The sequence below is a fragment of the Saccostrea cucullata genome, unplaced genomic scaffold (assembly GCF_032062105.1).
Source record: "Saccostrea cucullata isolate Sc308-1 unplaced genomic scaffold, CSIRO_AGI_Scuc_v1 ctg2341, whole genome shotgun sequence".
Taxonomy (NCBI): domain Eukaryota; kingdom Metazoa; phylum Mollusca; class Bivalvia; order Ostreida; family Ostreidae; genus Saccostrea; species Saccostrea cuccullata.
The window spans coordinates 4,856-29,609 of record NW_026939065.1 but is presented as its reverse complement, the minus strand read 5'-3'; the positions used below and the strand labels follow the sequence as shown (position 1 = coordinate 29,609).

At 33.8% G+C, this 24,754-nt stretch overlaps 3 protein-coding genes across 5 annotated transcripts; all 3 read right to left on the bottom strand.

The window, feature by feature from the left end:
• Nucleotides 1-1,552: 1,552 nt before the first annotated feature.
• LOC134252182 (uncharacterized) lies at nucleotides 1,553-6,360 on the bottom strand. Its single transcript, XM_062734616.1, has 9 exons — nucleotides 5,799-6,360; nucleotides 4,779-4,959; nucleotides 4,521-4,622; nucleotides 4,325-4,417; nucleotides 4,044-4,121; nucleotides 3,120-3,331; nucleotides 2,209-3,011; nucleotides 1,876-1,910; nucleotides 1,553-1,742 (listed from the first exon to the last, which is right to left on the bottom strand). Exons 1-9 carry the CDS (start codon nucleotides 6,250-6,252, stop codon nucleotides 1,679-1,681), a joined length of 2,022 nt encoding a protein of 673 aa, XP_062590600.1. The 5' UTR covers nucleotides 6,253-6,360; the 3' UTR covers nucleotides 1,553-1,678.
• A 3,960-nt stretch (nucleotides 6,361-10,320) lies between these two features.
• Nucleotides 10,321-13,939, bottom strand: LOC134252184 (SRRM2 protein homolog rsr-2-like). Of its 3 annotated transcripts, none has more exons than XM_062734619.1 (11): nucleotides 13,812-13,939; nucleotides 13,509-13,628; nucleotides 13,252-13,290; nucleotides 13,125-13,157; nucleotides 12,736-12,822; nucleotides 12,050-12,547; nucleotides 11,694-11,872; nucleotides 11,436-11,500; nucleotides 11,199-11,293; nucleotides 10,815-10,932; nucleotides 10,321-10,510 (listed from the first exon to the last, which is right to left on the bottom strand). In XM_062734619.1, the coding sequence occupies exons 1-10, from the start codon at nucleotides 13,912-13,914 to the stop codon at nucleotides 10,820-10,822; spliced, it is 1,332 nt and encodes a 443-aa protein (XP_062590603.1). In that variant the 5' UTR covers nucleotides 13,915-13,939; the 3' UTR covers nucleotides 10,321-10,510; nucleotides 10,815-10,819. The 3 variants fall into 3 exon arrangements, with proteins under 3 accessions (XP_062590603.1, XP_062590601.1, XP_062590602.1); XM_062734617.1 differs by having other exon boundaries at nucleotides 11,702-11,872; XM_062734618.1 differs by having other exon boundaries at nucleotides 11,702-11,872; nucleotides 13,252-13,284.
• Nucleotides 13,940-14,914: 975 nt separating this feature from the next.
• Nucleotides 14,915-17,337, bottom strand: LOC134252185 (uncharacterized). The gene is made up of 2 exons (XM_062734620.1): nucleotides 15,275-17,337; nucleotides 14,915-14,985 (listed from the first exon to the last, which is right to left on the bottom strand). Exon 1 carries the CDS (start codon nucleotides 16,705-16,707, stop codon nucleotides 15,550-15,552), a length of 1,158 nt encoding a protein of 385 aa, XP_062590604.1. The 5' UTR covers nucleotides 16,708-17,337; the 3' UTR covers nucleotides 14,915-14,985; nucleotides 15,275-15,549.
• Between the last annotated feature and the right edge of the window lie 7,417 nt (nucleotides 17,338-24,754).

Sequence of the window (24,754 nt, the reverse complement as noted above, 5' to 3'; positions counted from 1 at the left end):
ATTTGTAAAAGCAGTACATATATTCAACAGTGAATTTTAAAAGATTTACATTTCCAAAACATTTCCCCTATGATTCTTTACAAGATAAAATGCAGTATATTTTCTCATGAACTACATAAGGTATGTATCACGAATAAGCATGAATATCTCCATTGTTACGTCACAAAACCTTTCTTGATGCCAAAACGTAAAAAAAATATAGTGCACACTGTTTTGTTTTAAAAATGACAGTTGAACAGCGTAATTTTTGGCAAATTATCAGAAAAATAATGTAAATATAAGAAATGAATTTAATTGTTTGAAGATTCACGAGGTATATGAAATTACATGTACAACGCTTCACGCCGGCATATTTATCATGAAGCGCTGACGCGCTTCATGAAATATGCTGGAGTGAAGCGTCGTAGTTCTAAGTTCATGGTTTACAAAGCATTCATTAGCTTAGACACAACATCATCTAAGGTTTTCCTAGTGCAATTAATTCTTGCTTGCCCTTCTCGTTTGTCAAGAAAAGTATTTCTCAGACCATCTTCACCATCACGATTCTTGATTGCCTTGAGATGATGCAAAGCCAGACCAGAACCCGCTATTTTCCCTGCCATGGACTTTGTGATCACAGAATTTTCCACAAGTTCCGTCAGTGAACTGTAGTTTTTGGCTTTCTCACCATTGTAGATATATTGCTGTAGAACTGCATTTAAAGAAAAGCTAAAGGTTAGAACATCTACATTGGACAGCAGTGCATGTTGTACAAGTTTTCCCAGAGCTTTTACATCATCCACTGCATTGTGGGCACTGTATGTATCATTCAAAAGAGAACGGAAAAGATTTTCCTGCTTGTATGAATCTTGATCTTTAAAGCACTTTTTGAACATTGAAAGGCTATCTACACAACAAGTCACAACACTGGCTAGTTCAGCATCTTTCCCTATGTTTTTAAATGTTGACATCAGAACAGGAAAATCGAAACGCCTTCCATTGTGAGCAAACAAACACACATTTTTGAATTTCTTCAAATAATTGATGAATTTTTCTGCAGCAGAATGAATATTATCTGACTCTATCTCTTTACCAGCAACTGATATACCACTAGAACTGGCAACTATACCAGTTACTGTCTGTGCAGCATGTGTCTGTGCCAACTTGGGTCGAACATAAGTGCAGAATGCAGAGCCACTTTTAAGTTCAGTGGATGCAATCTGCACTATGTGGGGCATCTGTCTCCCTCGGACTGTAATTATAAAATTTGAAAAATAAGCTGTATAATTCAAACATTTTACAAGTCAATAAGAAATATGTGAAAAACAACACGAAGGAAAACTCACTTAGGTCTGTTGTTTCAAGATCAAACATAACCATTGTAGGTTCCTCAGTTGACGGTAGGGTTACTGGTTTGAAACTTCCTGGTATGACTGGATCTGGTAGTTTTTTGATGTCAGGATGTTCGCTGTGACCAATACATGTCAAGGTTAGCATATATGTAAATATAAAATCTTGATGACATTAAATATTTGTCATTGTGTAAAGTGAATTCATCATCCTTACTTACCAGACTGATAGGAATCTCCCTCCAGTGTTTCCTGAGCTCCCTGTGTCACAGCTCTTTCCTGTTTCAAAATAAGACGTCTAAGCTTAGTTGAAGGGAGCTGAATTTTGTCTTGAACCTCTTTGCGCCTTTTCATCCTTTTCCTGGCATGGTCTTGAGTAAACTTTCCAGGGGAAATACCACCTTTTTCATTTGCCTAAAATAAAAACAAGTTTTACTCGTTTGCTCAAACAATATTTTCGATAATCCATATTTAACACTTTATTAAATTGAAGTAAATTTTCTAATTTCAAGTACACATTACTAACAAGGAGTAACTAGAAACTTACTGAGTCTTGAAACTGTTTCCAAGCATTAGTATAAACTGGAAAAAACAGAAACATAAATAAAAAAATTCAATGTTTGGCTAAAGAAAATGAACAAAAATAACACCAAAATACATGAAGCAAAGCCAAGGTAAAATATCTGCACAATAAACATTTAATGAGTATCTATAAAGATAAAAAGCTATCAATTGATGATTTATTTTATTCAGTGTTTCAAGAATATGGAAATATTTTACTGGCTTCAACTCAGAACTCAAAAAAAGTTTTAAATTCAAGAATCCAAAGGGTTATATCAAAATAAACTATTTCAATGCCCTTCTACATGTAACAGCATACCATTGAGATATATCCATGTCCTTCATTGATGAATGCTGCAGTTGCATGTACTTTAAAGTCTATGGACTCAGAATTTCCATAATGGAGGGACTTTGGAGCTCTAAGTGTCACTTCACGGTTTGCATGCTCGCACTGTTGGCTTGAATCCAAATCTATGTATTGTTCAGCATTGGCTATGAGTGGTTCAAAAACCGCTTCTAGCTGATGTCGTAAATCAGTATCTTTCAGTGCTGTTTTGTAGGGCAGACTTCTATGTTGATAAACACTTCCTGGTTTCCGCAAAAATCCACAAAATCTTGCCCTGCAGTGCTGGTGGTCCCCGAACTGATGTGGAATGAGGCCTCTAAGATTCTCTTCCAGTCCTTCTTTGTTACCTTGATTTTTTGCAAAGGCATATTTCACACACTTTTGTATGTGCATGATTACAGTTTTACTAAGTTTTTTACTCTTTAGTTCAAACAAAGTCTTCCCAATATTCTTCACAACATGGTTCTTGTCGAATCTTTTCTTGATGTTCAAGTTTAGCTCTGATCGTAAACTAGCAATTAAAGTATTGTCCCCGTCCCCTTCAATGTACTCCACTGGTGTTCCTTCATCAATCAGCTCTTTCATGCCTCGGATGCCAGTCGAACTCTTCATGCTTCTCGCACTACCATGATGGTTTTGAACACAACGATGCTTTCTAACAGGGAGGCCAGGTCGATTCCTTCTCCACCAACGGCAAGTTCCACACGTCCTATGCCCAACCACTGTTTTAAGTACTTTTTTCCCATATTGTGACTTGCTCATAAAAAATGTATGTGCTAAAATAATAAAAAGATATGCAAATTTTTAAATCACAAGTTTCATCTTTTTCAAAAACTTCCATATAACAAAATTGTTTCTTTTCTGTAAAATTTAGCTCATTTTACCTGTGAGGCTATCAAATCCGCGTTTATGCCAAGCGGTATCTACAGCACAAGTCATGCCCCTCCTCGTCTTGCATGGAAACCTCTTGACTAGCTTTTGATTCACTGATTTCTTGAGAGTGCCTTTGGACTTTGATGGTCTTTTCCTTCTCCGTGATTGTGCGGGTGGAAGACAATTAGCAGTAACTGGTGTACAAACAGTACCTGTGTCATCCCTGAAAATTTATTTCACAATATTAGTGAGCCTTATCATGTTGCTCATAATTATCTTATATATTTTTTATAGCTTTTTGATTTTTCTCTACATAAAAATATGACAAATAAACCTATTTTTTTTCTAAACAGCCCTCCTGTGAAATAGTTTTTGAGCTATTTGGCCATATTGAAATAGTCATCAAACTTTTCACCGGCGGTAGCATTCTGTTTCCCTTGCATTTTATTTCAGAACTCTTCTATAGAAGAGACTATATAGGGAGAGACTATAAACTTGCTATTGTCCCCATAAGCAGTAAATGTGATTAATGGCAATTTATGATTTATGTCAGGGCATGCATAACGTAAATTAATTTATTCCATGTTTACCCCTTTATCCTGTGGATATGACCAATTGGATAATTTTTTCATATTCCATAGTTATGACATCAGTCACGTAACAATGGTTTTTGCGTTAGCATGATGAAGTAAAATAAAGTGGAGTGCAATATAAAATGGTGTATAACATCGGTTGTGAAGCATTAAACATGGGATAAAAAGAATCTCCCGTGATTTGTAGTCAGATATGATTTTTATCCAACTCGTGTTTTTATTCCCCTCGCCAAGGCTCGGGAAAAAAATCACACAACTCGTTGATAAAAATCATATCCAACTACAAATCATAGGAGATCCTATATATATATATATATACCAGAACAAAAAAATAATACTTACTCTGACTGGCTAACCTCGGGAGTGGTGGGTATTCTATTCTGTGTATTTGCAGTGGAGGAGACAATGTTTTGGTTAACACTGAAATGAATTAGTTGATACTAAAAACATGGGGGGAATACGATCATGAAACTTTAAAAATTTGCATATTAATAGTACTAGTATCAGTCAAATTAGCAGTTACGTAAAAAAAATATGGTCTTATTCAACCAAATTATTGATTAATTTAATTTTAAAAACCTCATAAACTTATTGATATTGGTAAAATAAAAAAGGATGCATACTTTCTATGGTCAGTATCAGGTAATTCATTATCAGAATCATCAAATTTTAAAGCATCATCGATATCATGGCCATCTGTCTTTCGCAGCATTTCTCTGAAAAAGTATCAATACATTACAAAATTAAGTGACATAAATGTAAATAAAATTTCACTGTCTATAGGCATTTGAATTCAATGAAATTGTTTAGTCTTATTACTTAGTTTTTGCTGATGCGTCTGGTAATACGCCAACTCCCAGATCATCTATTAATACTTCCATACTTTGAGAGGCTTGACTGGATTCTGCATTAGCTACTTCACTAAGAAAAAAAGCTTATATTTATAGCAACAGAAAATTACCTAGTTGTAAACAAACCATCAATTCAAATTATCAAATCAGATAATGACTCTGTATCATGTATAACATATATGATACGTACATTTTCATGCATAATAATATTGCATATTAAACTTACACCATTTCCATGTGATAAGTATCATTAGCTGCTTTTTTTGTGGTCAACAGGGATACACTCTCTACATTTTCTCCGGCACGCCTCTGCATAGACATTAAAGTTTTGTTGTTGATTGTTGGGATGTTCAAAGTAGAGAGCAGGTTGTTCACGCGGTCTGGTCCTCCAAGACTGTCAATCATCGCTAGAAACAATGTAATTCTGTACAATGAGTTTGCACAAATGATTTGAACTTTAAAAAATGGTATTAAACGTTAAACAGAGAAGGTTTATTTAAAACATGAATGTTACTCAGTCAGGTCTGGTACAATCACTAGATTTAGCTACGTAGCTTGATTTACCTACATAGCTCTATTTACCTACCTGAGGTAGCTTTATTTAGCTACCAAATTGATCTATTTATATTAAAAATCATTTTTCTCAGGGTGTGCAGGCAATATCATTTTGATGCAGTGATCATTTTCAACTTTGAACTCATCTGAAAACAACTCATGAAAAAATCCCTCTTGGAAAAATGTCTTTTTCTGCGCAATTGGAATGAAAGTTTTGGGGCTATGTATGACAGTTAGAACAGTTACTCCTTGAATGAAATGACAAAGAAGTCCAGTTCTGGATAACAGGATAATAGATTGGTAATTATTCAGCAAAATGTGAAGTAATCATACTCAGTCATGCCTCACCGCATGGTAAGATAACCAAACAATGGAATTACATGTTTAACGCAGCAATGTATAAATTATCTAAGCTTTGAATTGTTTTTTTAAAACCTTCCTATTATAAATATCAATAGTCATTTAATTGCGACTTTTTGTCTCTTTTTAATTAAATGAAAACTTTTGAAAATTTACCTTGAAATAGCTAAATAAAGCTACCTGAGGTAGGTAAATAAAGCTACGTAGGTAATTCTATCTACGTAGCTAAATCTAGTGATTGTACTGGACCTGTCTAGTGCTTGAACTAGACCTGTCAGTGTGTAAATCTGTGGTATTTCTCAATTTTCGAAACTTTTTGAAATTTACAAACCTGTGCCTAATTTAGTATTTACGACAAAACTTGGCATCCCTGTTGCTTTTTCTTTTCTATGCGTCTTTCCATAGGGCACCATGTTAACTTCTCCACAATCGGGATTCATACATACGACATATAGATAACCACCAAGGCCCCGTCGTCTCTCTCCTATTACATTTTCGGTATAAAGCGGTATAGGTCCCATACGACAGGAGGAACATGTAGATAGGGACTCCAACAAAACACCTAGCTCCATAATGCGCCGTCCTTCCTTCCAGTCACGGGTCACATTTTTACCGAGATCTTGTATATTATTAAAGAGAGGACAAAGTCTATCTTTACAAGTTTTACCTGGACACTGGTGTCCACTCACGTAATTATGCTCGGAGGCAACATATGTCTTCTTATATCTAACTCTTTTAGGCCCTTTCTTCGCGAACCGGCCTCGACTATCTCTCTGGTCGGCCATTTTGGTTCGCTTATGAACGATAACTCTTACTCGGCAAGACCGATAACTTCAGGGGAATCCCCCGGTTCCGAAGTGTTACGGAAATTAGCGGAAAAGTACGAGCTCGTTACCCATCGGATACCTTAAAAAGCGTAAACTGCCCCAAGTTTTTTTTTATATCGGATAACATAAGTTGAAAGCTTCATTCCTTATTATTAAATTCCAATGTAGACAATGAGACAATATTTCCACCGAAAAAAGACTTTAAATTGAGCATTATATTTAAAGTAACGTCAAGCGGAATAATACGGTTTTGACGTAACTCATTGTGACGTAGGGAAGTTATGTTATCCAAAATATTATATGTTCCTCTGAATGATTCAGCCAATGAAACTGCTTGATTCAAGTGAAATTAAATTATTATTATTTAAATCCAAAGTCACTTCTTGTTTGTCAGAGCATCTGATTGTTTCATACATGTTTACACATAACAATTTTTTCTCAGCAACTACATATCGCAGATGCTTGAAATTTTAAGACAATCTCTTTTTTTTTTAGATATGCCATATAATGGATGCATTTTTGTTCAAATCTGATGTCAATTTCCTGTTGGCCAGTCTATTTCATTTAATTTCACTATATAACAAGTTCCATATATACAAATTCGTGTCACTATTTCTCGGCAACTACTCCTCGCAGATGCTTGACATTTAAGCACACTCTTTTGTAAGAAATGCTATATGTTGGGTTCAAATCGGATGTCACTTCCTGTTTGTCAGTGCATCTGTCCGTTTCGTAAGTTTACAAATTTTCGTTGCATCTTTTCTCAGCAAGTATACTTTTTCCATGCATATATCCTTAACGTTTATAAACATATTGTATATTCACATCAAAGCAGGAGTATTACAAGTGGGCATTACCTCACAAATTTCCTGCTCTGTACACATTATATAAACCTATACGGATTTCATTTGCCTCTTGGTACATATTGTCAGTGGGTTCCAAAAAATAGACATGTGTTCATATTTTTTCCGGTTGCAATTTGTGCCTTCATGTACTGAAATTTCGATAAAGTTTATAATTTTATAATTAAGTTAGGTTTTAGAATAGCGTTTACAATAAAATGTTTCATCCTTTTTCAACAAATTTCAACAAATATATCGCCCGAAGAGGATCCGGGTTAGAAGAGGTCCTCAGTACCCCCTTGCTTGTAAAAAGCGACTGAATGGGGCGGTCCTTTGGCTGAGACTGTATAAACCGAGGCCCCGTGTCACAGCAGGTGTGGCACGATAAAGATCCCTCCCTGCTCTAAGGCCGTAAGTGCCGAGCATAGGCCTAAATTTGCAGCCCTTCACCGGCAATGGTGACGTCTCCACATCACTGAAATATTCTAGAGGGACCTTAAACAGTATACAATCAATCAATCAACAAATATTTCAAAGCATCAGAAGAACGATATAGTATATACAGAATATATTTAAGTGAGCTTTTTTAATGGAAAAATGTATTGTAGAGAGATGGCCATAGGCTTTTATATACTATCTACTTGTTTATTACAAAAGGTACCTGGATCACAATTTCAGGCTTCCTAGTTTATGCTCGTATTTACAAGATACATGTAGATCCCTCATACGCCTACATAATCTTGACATTGTTGGCTTCAAGGATATCTTTTTCTGATAAAACATTGCTGAAGTCTCCTCAAAGGACTTGTAAAATACGCCTTTTATATTCAACGATAATTGTTCGACTCATTTAAATACAAAGCATACGACACCTTATCATATGGTTTGTCTTTACAGACATTGTTTTCCTCAAATAAAAATTAAATAATCTGCGAAGGAAAAATAAATGGTAACAATTTTAAAGAAAATATACTTTTAAGGTACTTCTTATACTAAAGGTTTTGATCAATCAGTCTAATTTATAAGTGTGTACAATTAAACTAGAATTCAAACCTCGAAATGAAAAGATAAAATCCAGAGCAACTTGGAGGGAAATCCAAACAAAGGAAAAACAATTAAATCGTGGAAAGAGAAATGTTAGTCTCTATATGAGGCATAAAATCATTATTTTAGTAATATAAATAATATATAGTTTACATTGTTTATGCAAATGCCAATGAACTTATGAAATTAAATGTAATGAAAATTGAATAATCGATATGATGTAACGATTCATCGGGCAATCCCCCCATAACCAAAATTTGTTGTCAAGTAGAACTCGCTGCACAAGAGGCAATCCTATCAAGTTATAAAATAGATTGATTGATTGCGTACTGTTTAACGTCCCGCTCCAGAATATTTCACTGATATGGTGCCGTCACCATTGCCGGTGGAGGGCTGCAAAGTTGGGGTCTATGCTCGGCACATACGGCCTTCGAGCAAGGAGGGATCTTTATCGTGCTACACCTGCTGTGACACGGGGCCTTGGTTTATACGATCTCATCCGAAGGACCGCCCCATTTGGTCGCCTTTACGACAAGCAAGGGGTACTGAGGACCTATTCTAACCCGGATCCCCACAGAAATTCTTTTGGTTAATTAACAAGGGGTTCATGGGCCAAAGTGCTCACCTGATAAAAACTGTAAAGAGTTATCTCTGGAGAAGACTTTCATATATATGCACTGCTTTTTGGCGAATATATAGTAAAATATTGCTCAAACTAAACTATTCTGTTTTCCCCCAGATGTTTAGCTCTACTGGTCAGAGACTAGAAGAGCTTATGCGATAGTAATGCGTCCGGCGTCCGTCCGTCTGTCTGTCTGTCCGTCTGTAAAAATTACTTATAAAATTAAATGTAATGAAAATTGAATAATCGTTATGATGTAACGATTCATTGGGCAATCCCCCCATAACCAAAATTTGTTGTCAAGTAGAACTCGCTGCACAAGGACAAGCCTATCAAGTTATAAAATAGATTGATTGATTGCGTACTGTTTAACGTCCCGCTCCAGAATATTTCACTGATATGGAGCCGTCTCCATTGCCGGTGGAGGGCTGCTCGGCACATACGGCCTTTGAGCAGGGAGGGATCTTTATCGTGCTACACCTGCTGTGACAGTGGGCCTTGGTTTATACGGTCTCATCCGAAGGACCGCCCCATTTGGTCGCCTTTTACGACAAGCAAGGGGGTACAGAGGACCTATTCTAACCCGGATCCCCATAGGCCTTATAAAATAGAAATTCTTTTGGTTAATTAACAAGGGGTTCATGGGCCAAAGTGCTCACCTGATAAAAACTGTAAAGAGTTATCTATGGAGAGGTCTTTCATATAAAAACACTGCTTTCTGTCGAATATATAATAAAATATTGCTCAAACTAAACTATTCATGTTGTTTTCCCCCAGATGTTTAGCTCTACTAGTCAGAGACCAGGCCTCATTTCAACGTTGAATCAACGTTGATTCAACGTCACCCTTCAACGTTGAATCAACGTTGAATTTTGGTTGCATATGAAAGTTGAGGCGACGTTGAACTTCAACGTTGTTTCAACGTCAAATGTCAACGTTGTTTCAACGTCAAATATCAACGTTGTTTCAACGTCAAATATCAACGTTGATTCAACGTTGCCCTTCAACGTTTAATCAACGTTGAATTTTGGTTGCAAATGAAAGTTGAGGCAACGTTGAAATCCAACGTTGTTTCAACGTCAAATATCAACGTTGAATAAACGTTGGTAATTAGTTGAAAAGACGTTGATTTTTGGTTGAAAAGACGTTGATATTTGGTTGAAAAAACATTGATATTTGGTTAAACCTTGGTTGATTTTTGGTGGAAAAAACGTTGATATTTGGTTGAAAAAACATTGATATTTGGTTGAACCTTGGTTGATTTTTGGTGGAAAAAACGTTGATATTAAGTTGAGACAATGGATACTTTTTTTCATTGAAAATTACAAAAAAATAATTCATTATATATTCGCAACACTTCTGAACAATGAAAAAATATCTGGTGAAGTAAATCAAATAGGCCCTGCATATTGTGACTTTTAACCAAATCATTGTATCCGACAATTCATAACATTACAAAAAATTGACATTAATAGAAATTAAATTTATTCAGTATCAAAATAATGAATTTTTCGTGTAAGACATAGGTAAAATAAACTTATATGTACATGGACCTTGAAGATTGATTAATGGAACATAATTTTAAAAATACTACAAATATACAAAATTTAAATATTTATGGAAATATTATATTTATACAGTCCATATTAAAGTTCATGGAAGAGTCTCTCCCCCATCAAATCCTTTTAATTTCTTTCTGGTTTGGCAACTGTAAAAAAAATAATAAAATGAAAAGTACGTGTATTGAAAATGTGCAAATTTAACTCTTAAAGCAATTATTGGCAAGAAGGGATAAATTGATTAACACAATTCACTTTCCTGAGGAAAGATCATTCTGTAAATTTACAATGATAGAGTCACAATTTGCATTGCAAATCTAGTACAAATTAAAATATTAAAATTCTGGTCACACATTTCCTAAGCAAAAATAAAAATGTGATACTTAAATCAGATATTATTTCTGAACATGTCCCATCACTTCTTCAAATTAAATTCAGTAATGTTTTATTTACCATTACTATTTTGGTCTTCCTCCTCCTCCTATCCGTCCTGGGGCATACTTTAAAAACCGACTCATCTCCTCGTAAACCTTTGCCTCCGTGGCATCTTGGTGGCTCTGAAGGATGCTCTCTAAAGAAATAATAGAACAATTATGTTTATGCATAAGATGCAATGAACAAATAACTGTTGACTGCTGTTCAATCCTGGTATGATATGTTGCTTAGAAAAACAGTTGAAAGTGTCACCCCCAAGGAAAACCAATGTCAACCAATAAATCCTGGATGTCAATTTCCACTGTCAGAACTTTGATTATCAAAATTCACTGAACGTATTGTAGATTTAATTAAATCTGTTTTAATTAGTATTAACCATGAGAGTATAATAGATTTTAATACCTTTGATCAATTTGCACAGAGTTGTTGACACAAATGCAAATTTTCCCTTTTTTCCTTGCATATTCATTTTCGCCATTAAACCATTTGTCAGGCATCTTCAAAAAATCAAACCGACAAATAAGATGCAAAATATCACAGGTTTGCAAATAAGCAATGAAAATAAGATATATAAATTAACATTTTTTGTATATCTCTTACAGTTATCTTATTTTCTATCTTTTAAATTTATATACGAACTTTTTCATGGCGTTTTTCACATGGTCTCCAACAGTCGCCCCTCCAACTTTCCTCATTAGAGCTTTCTAAAAAACCAAAACATATACTGAACATTGCTTTATGACATCATTAAAAATAAATAAAATTTGGTCTGATATATTTAATTCTTTTTATGCATATGACAATTTCCTCAAATGATACATGTACTACAAATCAGAATTTGAAATAGAATATTCTTAAATTTTTTCTACTAATATATCGAGTCATTAAAAAACCAACCATTTTACTCTGTAGTTCCGTCTCCATCAGAGAGTCATCAAAGAGGAGGAAATCCTCAAGAGTATCATACTCTCTGACGACAAACGTGCCCAGGTCCTCTACCGATCTTCCACCCACATGCCCTTGTCGCACATTGTCGCGAATCTCCACCAACAGTTGAATAACTCTTCTCTGGAATCCTAAATTAAATTTTATTTATTAATTGAATACAAAGTTAGTGCGTAAAATAAACATAAGCATGTATTTATACAATAAAAATTGTTGCGTCTTAATTTATACCTATCTATTTAGACAGAATATTCTTATACATAAATTGCAACTTCTACGAAACAAAAAATGATTTTATTAATGCATACTCTCAGTTGACATGGGGTATCCACCAGTTCTTTTACTGGATGTTGGTGGACTCTGTAATTGAGGTAGGTGTGTCTCTGCCTCCATATCCGAGTTCTCAGGAGAGCTCTCTTGATGGCTTGGTGCTGTCCTTCGAGCAGCCTGTGACAAAGATCCGTGTGGTTCGCTTGGCTGCTGTACCTTCCTTGTCTCCACTTGCTTCCTTGGAGATCTCCGTAATGTTGAAAGACTGGTCACAGTGGTTTTCTTCTGCCTCTGTAATTGAGGTAGGTGTGTTTCTGCCTCCATATCCGAGTTCTCGGGAGAGCTCTCTTGATGGCTTGGTGCTGTCCTTCGAGCAGCCTGTGACAAAGACTCGTGTGGTTCGCTTGGCTGCTGTACCCTCCTTGGCTCCACTTGCTTCCTTGGAGATCGCCGTAATGTTGGAAGACTGGTCACAGTGGTTTTCTTCTGCCTCATTGGTTCAGCAGAAGAGGCTCTAGAATCTTTAGATGATTTACCTTAAAGAAATAGATATTTTGATTCATATCATTTCAAGGAAATGAACATGTATTTCTAAATATATTTTTGAAGTCTTCTTGAAATATTGTAAATTTAAAAGTAAACTGTAACATTTATAATCTGTTAGACATTTTAAGAAAGGCATATTTATGAATGATAGAAAGTTTTGAAGAAAAAAATGTATTACCACTATCAACATCTGCTGACAACTCAGAAGTAAATCTTTTCTTGGGTGGTTGTTGTGGTGGTCTTGAAAGACCAAGTCCTCGTGAACCTATCAATATCATATAAACTATACATCAAATTATAATTATGTTAAAGTTAACAATGTTGTATGGAAAGAAATCAGACTTATGTATATCAATAATGTTCTGCCTATTTTTTCAAAAGCATTTTAAAGAAAATTTAAGATTATATAAAAAGATTACTGTAAGTGTATTACATCTAATGTCCGCTAATTCAAGTACAATGCTAAATTTCTTGCACATATACTTATGTATACAAAATGAATAAATGCACTAAATGAAATCTACACTAATCTGTTCAAAAATCATACAGTATATAAATTCAATTTACCTGAGTTATGGGTTTTCTTCTGAGTTTGACTTTCTACAAATGAAAATAGAAGAGAGAAGATAAAGTTTTGACAGAAATTTTGTTTACATTTCAAATATAAAGAAAAGTTAAAATTTGTAAAATTTACCTTCATGTGTACTTCTGCTTGTCTGTTCGATGCCTGATCCTACATGAAAAAGTGCTCATAAATAGAGTCTGATTCATTACAAAATAGTTTATTTTACATGTCAACTAAATTGCTGAAAACTCTTAAAGTTTCATTTTAAGACAAAATGAGATTCTTCTTTTAAAGGTCAACACTGTGTTTTTGTGTGACATTATTTGGCGTAAAGTAAAATGCAAAAAAAAAGTTTAGTTTGAACATTTACTGCTTACAGTACCAACCTGTCACAAAGTCATCATATTTCTTCTTTTTCCTTTGACGCCTAGCTGGTTCATCTTCCTCACTAGAAGAAAACTCTGCAGTTGTCGTTAGATTATACTCCTCACATTCCCTTTTCTTTGCTGCAAGAGAACAGTAGATGTATGAAAATGTAAATTGCATACAAAATACCATTAACATGATTAAGGTCTCATAGCATATTCAAATCAAATGGTTAAGTGCAGGTGCCTTCTGGACTGGCAATATTTGTACTATTTGTTGGTGAAAAGATAGACATTACAAACTAATGAAACTAAGATTTATACCTGATGAGAACTTTAGTTTGACAAGGTCAAACTTTATCCAACTGTCATCAGGTTCCCTCATTTCTTTCATGGCCTTCAGGACATTAATTCCTTTAGGCCACATTACGCTAGTGCCTTTCACCCATATACGCGGGTATGTTAAGGAAGCATATATTTAATTTCTTGGGAAATTTAGACTTTTTGAAGAAAATTTAGTTTAATAAATAACCAAAACCACTGATAAACGTAATCTGTTATTTACTATTGCACACAGATAAAAGCGTGTCTAACACAAGGATGTACATCATCGCCACGGCATCACGTGACTTCTATTAATAGCAAAATTTTCCTTAATAAAAAGGCTTACAGAACAACAATACCCGGAGTTTGATAATTCTTTGAGTAAATATAGCTGCTAGAATCCCAGTATGTCCGTAAAATATTTATTCCACACATTCGCACGAAACCTTACCCCTTTTTGTGAATTTTATACATATGAATCGAGATTTTTCGTACAACCATGCTTAACTCGGGATTCTAGCAGCACTTTCCAAGTTTGTCAAAACACAAACTTTCAATCTGTACAAATCGTATGTTTTGAAATATCCAGCTTATTGTTGTTCTGTTGCATTTTTTGGTCAAGAATGACGAGCGATAGGACGACCGAGATACGTAATATAGCTGACTGTCTTCGAAAGAGAATATAATCGATGAAATAAAATTAGCATATTTGTTTAATTAATTGAACTCCATATGAATTTAACACAATATTTCCTATATTTCCTTTTAAACTCAATTTTACGTATCTCTAAACATGCCGTCTTAGCCAAATTCTCTTTACACGACATGATCAATTTCCAAGTTACTTGATGTACACATATGACGTCATCGGTGGTAGATTTCAATCATAATGACTGTTACAGCATAACAAAATAAAAACATTTTATTTTTGTTAATGTTTACACGTTTCTAATCATTTTCTAGAGTAAAATTACATCGCTAAATACCAATATTACGAAAACCTAATTTCTAAAATTGACGTCATCTTGCCTACTATGACGTCATAATGCAGCACTGATTTAGCCACGGTTGAATATTTTGTATGCTTCCTTATTCCCCCTGCGTAGTCGGGATAACCCCCTCCTCTTCCTGGCCATCTTCTTTCCAGACTGCTCTGCACCAAATCTTTTCCATTCTGCAAGCACAATTCGTACGAAATTAGATGCCAAATAATTTTGTATTAACTTTTTCTAAAGTTCATACTATAAGTAATGATTGGAGAGGGTTATGATTTACATGCACATTCAGTTAGTTTCCATTAGTACCAATACTACATTAAAGTACTTAATTTCCACCTTACAAAGGTTGGGCTTACATGCAGTTGAATGAATAATGTTTTACTGTGTTAGTTACCTAGTATAATGATTACATTTTCAAATCAGTGTATTAGTCAGCATACATCATGATCATGTACTTGTACTTACAACTTCTCTCTATTCCATGTAGCATTGGAATAAGGACGTGACCTCCTTCACAGGGGAGATAAACAACTTTCTTCTCCAAATCAGAATGCTCAACCAGCATTCTGTGATAGACTACTCTGCGTGATGACACAAAATACACATCTATCAAGCTCGAATCGCATGGGTCGGTAAAGAAATTTGTCAGGCTTCGTCTGCTAATCACATCACACACATACTTTTGGTCATCTCTTTTCTCCCTTATGATGACAATTCTGTTGTTTTTCAACATAAAACAACTATCCTTCTTCCTGGTGGCTACATGCAGGTGTGTTTTTTTTTGGTATTCTTCTACATTTCGCCTTTTCTATCTCTGTAATCCTTTTTGAAATTTGCGCAATAGGATTTTGTGCTTTTCTGACACTTTTCTTTAACTTTTGCAAATAATTTTCAAAAGGAAATGCTGAAATTTCATTCAGTGATGTTCCAAAATTTTCCACATCATCAGCAAGATGGCAAAGAGCATGGACATTGTAAGTGCAAAAAGTTTCCCCATACACAACTTTGGCATTTGTAACAAAGAAGGAAAGGAGATCTCTTGCATATCCTATATATGTTCTACGTATATTCTCATCAGAATTCAAGAGAATAGACATTGCAACCATTAAGGAAAGGAAATGTTTATAAACATTGGCAGAGACAACCGATTTTAAAACTATTGACCCAGTATATAATAAGAATTGGCGTAACTCAGTAGCTTTCCATCTGTCCAGATAATCAAGAGACCTTGGTTGTCTTGCAAATTCTCTCGGCATCTTGCCATTCAAATTCATCATATTTTCTGAAATAATAGTCAGCTGTTGGTATGAAAGTCTGCATTCCCTTGGTCCTTGTTTTAAGAATGTCAGCATTCTTTTCATAATGCCTAAGCATATAAGATGCATGTAGTCCAATGGAAATAACTTTATGCATGGCAGTCCAATATCAGCAAGAGGGGATCTTCCTACCTGGTGATCATCATACTCAAAATTCTGGAAGCCATCATCAGTACGTGGTGCCTCAGTAATTTCCTCATTGAACACCACACGTCCATTCCACGATCCTTTAACCACGCATCTTTCACAACTGTAGTATGCATTGTGCCCTTTAATGCATTTCACAAAAGCTCTGGCAGGTGCATCACAAACAAAGGCAAATACTTCAACTGGTTTAACGATTTCATTTAACTGCACACCATTTTGGAGCATTTCTTGTAGTTCCAATAAAAAATCATTCAGGTATTCTTCAACAGAACTAGGTTTATGATTACCACAGAAAATTGAAACAACAAATGGTTCAAAGCCCTGGACGCTGCATAAAATTGGCCAAAGTTGTACATTTGTTGATTTAAAGAGAGGGACACCATCAATGTTGAAAGTAAGCTGAATTTGTGCAACATCTACAAAAAAAATCCACATTTTGATGAATCAATTTCAAAATACCACTTTCCAATCCCATGTGGAAGTAGTTCCCGCCACATTTTTCTCCGACATCCACTGTTCTTGGTGTTTTTAAAAGGGTCCTAGCATCTTTAGGAAGCTGGAGACCTTGTTTTCTTAATATGGTAAGCAACTCATTTAATGCAGATCTTGTACATTTGTTTTTTGTAGCCCAAGCTGCAAGATCAGTTTCAAGTTCCTGAGATGAATCATGAAGGGCAATGTTATCACTCTCTTCTGAGGAACTGGCTAAATTACCATTGTCACTTTCTGAGGAAGTTGGATCATGGTTAGAACTAGACAAATCATCTGCATTTGAATTTAGCTCAGCACCTTCATCTGTTGAAGACCCTCTCCCTTGTGTTCCTTGAGCTTCAACATTTTCTTGTCTAGTTACTGTAGAAACTTCAGCTTCAAGCTCAGTAGCTGCATCATCTTCACTTGATTTTGCCATGAATTCTGCCTCTGCTCGATAACGACGCCAGTTTCTTAAATACGACATTGTTGTAACCTACAACAAAATCAAAGATCCTAAACTACTAGCATTCACCATGCATTATTATTTTTATTCGAAAATGCACAAACTACATGTATAAATTGTTTTAATTATTTTTTATTCATTAAAAACTATTGTTACTTCACATTCACAGGGTGTTTTTTTTTAGATAGAAAAAATCTTTTCCCCTACCTACCAACCCAATTGTTTTCATACTTAAGATGGCCTTAGTATATATACAGATTATTTGTATAAGCCCTTATTTTATGTACTACATACATATTAATTTCATAAAAAGAGCATTCACTTACAGATAAAATACTTCCATTTCTTTTAGTTAAATAAAAATCACAAACTTAGCCTTAACAATTAGTAACCCTGAAAATCTACTTCACTGAGTCATTATAATTTTCAAGCGCAAGTCTCAGTCCATCACGCAAGAACTGCCTTGGTTTAAGATGAGAGCTGGTAAATAAGCAGATTTAATTATTTTATCATTCTATGCTGTGGAATTGTAGCCTCTCCAGAAAATATCTGATTGAAAAAATTGGATAGGGCTACATTATATTGCTAGAAAAAGTCAGTTGTATTAACCATGAAATACAATTTGCATCAACTTCCAAGACAGAAAACACTTTACTCCAGTCCTCCCCCTGTCTGCGCTGAGCAAATTTTAATATTTTGTAAAAAAAAAAAAAAAAATTGGCTTAGCGTTTTAGAATATGTTCATTACACATTAAAATCACTCTTATAACCAATTTCTTTTATACCAATACTAACTTATAAAAGTAGTCTATACATAACATACAACAAAATGTTCTGAATAATTTTTTTTTGAGGGGACTGGTGTACCTTTTTGAACTTTGGGGTGGGGTTGGGAGAATGGGTAAAAAGCCTTAAGAAGCTTCTATGATCATAATTTAAAACCCTGACCATTAATTTCGTGAAACGTTCTGATTACCAGATTACCAAACTGATATACAAAATCCTTGTCACTATTGAAGATACATTTTAATATCTTGAAAGTTCAATCATGCCATTTCATAATAAATCATTTTCTGCATGGGAAATGAACGACTGAATAGTCTGACAACCTGATTTAAAAGTAAAAAGAAATTCTTGGAAATGTTCAAACTATTTCAAGAAAGTTAAAAATTAGTTACAAATGTCAACTGGAAAAAAAAATAGCTACAGTTTACTAAAAACTATATGTTTTATTAAAAAAAAAATTCATGTAAGTGTAAAATAAGTGATTTTACTGATAATTAATGTAAATCAGATATGGGGAAAAGTTGTAAGCTAGTTATATGTAACTTACCCCCCCCCCCCCCCGATAAAATATCAACTCTGGACTTGTGGTATATTTCTTCATAAATTATACTTACACTTATTCATTGTGCATAACACAGGAAAAATCAAAGAGAACCCGAAATTAATCATTTCACACAGAAATACCCTCCATTAAGAGAGAAAGGTTTGGCATGCTGATTTGTTTACATTGTACCCCACTGGTCTTCCTGGCTTATTATTTGGATAAAACCCGAGAGGGATTATTATATCAGGTCTAAAATCTCTCTGTTGTTATCATATTTTGGTATTAGGTAATACGTTCTTATGCACTGTCTTTTTGTGCATTTATCTGTCAGTTATCATGGTTATGAGAATTTTCAACACACTTACTTTAATCATATTTGAGTATTAATCATGTTAATTGTGGAATTGAATTACGAAATACAAAGTCAGTCAGATAATACAAACTATTTCAGACCGAAATCTATGTAGAGACATTGACAATGTGAACTGATATTTTGTTTAAAGGAAATAAATATCCAGTACATATTATCTAAGCCAGAAAGAACAACAATGTAAACAATTAAATCAGAGTTGAACTTTTCTGTGTTTATTTTCAATTTTTTCTTTGTTATGCATAATAAATATAATTTGTGAAGAAAAACCCACAAGGCCCAGGGTTTACAAGAAGGGGGGGGGGGCTGTAAACATAAAACAAGTACCTGTGATCCATCCTTTAGAAAAAGAGCCTAAAATACTTATAGTGAGGCCAAATTTTTCATCCGACATCAATGCTATGATTTTCTTTAATGGTTCAATTTAACCAAATAGATAATTGCTTCCTTTACATTAAACAAAACACAAAATTCCTGGGAGCTTTTAAAAAAAAAACTCCCGAAAACTTTAAAAAAAAAACACCAGAAAACATTCTTTTAATTTCTAGATTTCCAATCCATTCATAACATTTTAACATCATATTACCCGTGTATTTTAATAAAGTGTAACGGTTGCATGATAAACTCCTGGTACTGTGTTATTTTTATCTAATTGAAATGCAAGCTAATATTCTTTTCACATCTAATTATCATTTTACAATACCAAGAAATATTCATTATTTACTCTATGGGAAGGGAGGCAGATTTGTAATAATTAGTAGATAAAAGCAATAAATGTATTAATCTTTTGATCCTGAAGATGTTAAATATTTACTAACTGGAGAGTCTTTGTTGTCTTGTTTACTGGTTATTACTCAATGCCATATTTTTGGCATCTCCATTTAGCATGCATACTATAAACAAAGGGGGGGTCTATCATCAAAAAGACTAACAGGTTGTCCTGACAGCAGGGGATTCTATTATCAAAGTTCCACTTTATGTCTGTTCTCAGCTGGAGAAATGCATGAAACAGATCTAAGCAGATTAAGCCAGAAATACTATGTAAACATTTTGAATTGTGGAATGAAATTGTTGGAAATTTTACTACACTGTATTTCATACATTTCTTTGTTAAAACTTTTTTTGCCAGGGACCCTGCATGACAACTCAAAATTTAACTAGAATTTACTATTTTTTTAAATATAATTTTTAAGAAGTAAACAAAATATCACAATTATAAAAAAAATGTTGATAAATCAGCCTGTTGTCATTTAGAGTCCATATAAAGTAACTACCCCTCCCTCTTACCTTTTTACAAATTTGAAATACTTTGCGATTTAAAATTAAGATTATTAACTTTTTTATTTAACATCTTAAAAGGATTTTCAAACTACACTGTATATAATTTTTCTGCCTACTACACATCTCTGTGTTTGCTAAATTATGCTTGTCTAGCTTTTTCATTTTTGAAAAGGCATCTAGTTTTCAGAAGGTAACTTTTTCAATTTCCCTAAGTTGTCATTGACAATAAGAATTATGAAATTGAAGCTGTGCTTAATTTATATTAGTAATTTCAGATTAGCTTAATAACAAAGTTCTTAGGAGTCCTGGCACAATAATTAACCTCTCCAGAGAGTCCCGTAAACAAGTAGGACCCTGTCCCAATGACAATGAATTTATTCTTCTTTTCCAAAGTTTAAGTAAAAATTTCCAAATAAGATGAACTTTGCATTTTTCGGTGTTTCTTATTTTTAACAGAATGTGAAATTTGAGATTTTTAAATAGTCAACAAAGATGTGATGAAGGGAAAAGCCTTCAAATAACTAGGCCTATTTAAGGAAGCTCTAAACACTGCACACCAAAGAGTTCTAATTTTAGAATATTTATATGTTGTTTGATTAATCTGCCTTAGAAGTGAGATTTAAAAAAATGGTTATTTAATTACAGTAAGTTAATTACACCTTTTTTGATAGACTAAAATATACTTAGCATAATAAGTAACTGAATTCATTATTAATTCAATTATTTTTCCAAATATAAGTAGGCCTAAACAAGTGTTTCGGTTCACACAAAGTCGCTTGTCTCTGAACATTTTTTTTCCTGCAGAATTAAGGCAGCCCGTGCCCGTATTGAAAATGTATTAAATAGTTTGAATATGAACACTTTTATATAAAAATATCTTTATTAAAGACCAAAAAGCACTTTTTAATTGTGTGTAGAGTTTCCTTATGTCTCGAAAGTGGCAAGCATGCAATCAGTTAATTAACTGGTTTTATTATTGTCAACATTTAAACAAAATCGAAGTATTACTATGTGAAGAACTCAAATAAAAACTAAAACATCATGTTTGAAACGAATTCTTACAAAAATGAGTATGGATACACATGCACAGGCTATGAATGAGCAAAATCAGTGTTCTTTAAGATGTGAATTAAATTCGTAAGACGTAAAACTTGAAATCATATCATCAGATATCGATCTATAAGGATGATCCGATCGTCTTATAAGCGCCACTTAAAAATATTGAATTATGAAATAAAAACGTACCTCGATATCTTCTCTGTAAGAATGCAATATCACCGTCTGTCTCTCTTTTTCACTAACTATATTTTACGTGCTTTCTCCTTCTTCGATAATGCGCTGTTTGAATCTTCGAGCTGATAAGTGCGCCCAATAAAGCGCATGCGCGAGTTCAAAATCTCAGCCTCACACAGCTACTGATAACACCTGTGATCAATTAACTTTGGCGGATCCAACGGGGCAGTAATTATCCACAGCAGTTGTTTGAATATTCAGTCGTATCATGCGAAAATATTTGCTATTTTATTTTATATACTCTTCTATCCTTTTCACTTTGCTGGTAGAGCAAAAAAGCCGGCTTTTTTTTCAATCATTATAATCCGTTCGTTCCACTTACCATTCACTTTCAAATATAAATGAAGAACTTGTAATTAATCAAAATTACATGGTAATAAAACAAATATATCCAAAAATATTCAGGGTAAAACGCTCTATACACATAATCTGATCGTTGTCTCTCTTCCACAATTTCTTTGAGCACTAGGGAAAATATATAAATAAAATACAAATATTTGTCGCTGTATAAAACATTTAATTCCGTAAACTCGGGCGATACATGTAAGACAGTTCTTAATTTTAATTCCGTAAACTCGGGCGATACATGTAAGACAGTTCTTAATTTAAATTTATTTTATGCCGAAAACACCGAACCACATGTTAAGACGGAGCTTCAATTAATCATGAAGATGTTACAAATCAAATGGTCATTGTTTGCCGAGTGTAATACGTATAGTGTATAAATGCAATCGCTCGATTCGCTCCCAATATTTTATTTTATACTAAGTTGTGCGCGATTAATTAAAAAAACTGTACCTACACTTTAAAGTGAGAAAGAATGCAGAAAATTAAATAAATATTTAAGTTGAATAGATCTCACATTTGAACATTAAAATAAAAGATTATTTTTATAACAACAATGGATACATGCAATAGATTTTGTTTAAGGTGTAAATATCCCTCTGGAAAGAGTTTCCGATCCGGGAACTACTCTTTAGTGGTGGAGAATTAGAAAAATAAAAAAATAAATAAATAAAAAATGAATGAATAAATAAATTAGAAAATAAATTTAATTAAAAAACTAGCAAATAAAAAAATATTTAGAGACCTTCTGGCATTTGATAAAGGCGTTATATAGTATATTAAATTAGGTTGTGTTAATATCGACACTTCAATGAAAATACTTTCTGAGCTAGAAATTCCAGGTATATAAATTAATATAGCATATTCTTTTAATTGTTGTCCAGTTTTGGAAACGCGTCAACACTTCCGTATATTTTAAAGTGAATGTATCCAGGTCCGTAAAACGCGCAATTTAAGCAGTTTTTTTCCCGGGTATATTATTTTGCTATGGTAAATTTTCCCTAAAGTATGCCCTCATTTCCCCAATTTAAATAAAGACGATTATTTTGGAATCTGAACTTTTCACCATTTGATCATTTTTGGGACCCATCCCCGTTTGAAACCTTTATACTGGCCTATTATCAATGTATAACACAATAACATCACATCCTCCTCAAAAAGAGGAGGGGGGGGGGGCTCAGTAATCCACCCCTTTTAAAAATAATATTCTTTACTTTTGTAAGAACAATATTTAAATATAACTGTAAGCATATTTCTAAGTGCATTTATATGAAAAATAAATGCTAGTAAGAAATGCTGACTCTATTGAATTAATGATAATTCTACTACAATTATAATTTTTTTACATCAATAAGATTTTATACTGTTAAAAATCCATACACATAGTCACATTGTTTCAACAATGAATTTTTTCTCAATTTTTTTAAAAATGAAAATTATGTTGCACCTTCAATGTTGTTTCAACGTTAAAACAATTTTATGTGCAATGTTGAAAATAATATTTTGCTTACACACTATGTTGTTTCAACGTTGAATATCGACGAACATTAAACATTCAAAATATTCTGATGTATGTTCAACGTTGACAATCGAAAAATTTCAAAATTGAAAAATTTTTTTTAGCTTTTACTGACGTTGTATCAACGTTGAAATATCGACAAACATTCAACGTTGAAAAAAGTTGTAATTTCAACATTGTTTCCATGTTTGACAAATAAAGAACTATTAACGTTGAAAAATATTGCAGCTTCAACGTTGCTTCAACGTTGTTTCAACGTTGTATCAACGTTGAAATATTGAAAAACCTTCAATGTTCATAAAATTTGGCATCTTAAAAAATGGTTTCAACGTTGAAATTTTGACGAACCTTCAACGTTGAAAAAACGTTGCATCTTCAACGTTGTTTCAACGTTGAAATATTGACAAACTTTCAACGTTGAAGATACGTTGCAGCTTCAACGTTGTTTCAACGTTGAAATATTGACGAACCTTCAACGTTGAGGATACGTTGCATCTTCAACGTTGATTCAACGTTGAAATATTGACGAACCTTCAACGTTGAAGATACGTTGCATCTTCAACGTTGATTCAACGTTGAAATATCGACGAACCTTCAACGTTGAAAAAAGGTTGCAGCATCAACGTTGTTTCAACGTTGAAGAAAGGTTGAGGATTCAACGTTGAAACCTCAACGTTGATTCAACGTTGAAATATAGTTGCTCAACGTTGCAACCTATATTCCACCTCCTTTCAACGTTGAAACAACGTTGCGTGCCTGCTGGGTATGTTCATAATCTAATATATATAATAATGCGTGCAATAATTGCATTGTGGATAATATGACGCAACAGAATTTTAAGATAGTAAGGACAACTTTCATTGGTTAGAAATAATGAAAGTAGCCGGAGCGGTGATCATCATCGTGATGCACACAACTTTGCAAGTGTGAAATTGGCGAATTCAACCTTAAGTCAAAATAAGGAACTTATTAATTAGTATTACCTAATTTGGACTAGATTATAGAACACACATCACAAGATTTTGAATATACATCACAAGGTTATTCAACTATACTAAGATACATAATTCTCTGCATTGGTTTTTGATATCGATGAACGGTGTTGCCATGGTTACTAAAAATAGAAATTTCTGTGAAATGCTTTCAAAATGCTCCGCCTCCTACAGTTTTGGTCCGATTTCAATATAACTTGGCACACAAGTAGACTACACTAAGATACATAATGCCGTGAATCGGTTTTTGATTTCGATGAACGGTGCTGCTGTGGTTACTAACCAGAAGTCTCTGTCGAGACTGAAGCTCTATGGGTTTGTACTTATAACAAATGAAGACAAAAGTAGCAGTTGGGACTTAAAACTTTACAACAGCAATAAATAGAATAATGATGCTTGATTGAGCTCTTTTTGT

Coding starts and splice junctions, on each gene's coding strand:
- LOC134252182 (XM_062734616.1), bottom strand. CDS start 6,252: ATGGCCGACCAGAGAGATAGTCGAGGCCGGTTCGCGAAGAAAGGGCCT. Junction 4,418..4,520: donor GACGCATCAGCAAAAACTAA/GTAATAAGACTA, acceptor ATACTTTTTCAG/AGAAATGCTGCGAAAGACAG. Junction 4,122..4,324: donor CCTGATACTGACCATAGAAA/GTATGCATCCTT, acceptor AATTCATTTCAG/TGTTAACCAAAACATTGTCT.
- LOC134252184 (XM_062734617.1), bottom strand. CDS start 13,914: ATGTGGCCTAAAGGAATTAATGTCCTGAAGGCCATGAAAGAAATGAGG. Junction 13,629..13,811: donor CAAACTAAAGTTCTCATCAG/GTATAAATCTTA, acceptor GTTCTCTTGCAG/CAAAGAAAAGGGAATGTGAG. Junction 11,501..11,701: donor GATGGAGACGGAACTACAGA/GTAAAATGGTTG, acceptor TTGGTTTTTTAG/AAAGCTCTAATGAGGAAAGT.
- LOC134252185 (XM_062734620.1), bottom strand. CDS start 16,707: ATGTGGATTTTTTTTGTAGATGTTGCACAAATTCAGCTTACTTTCAAC.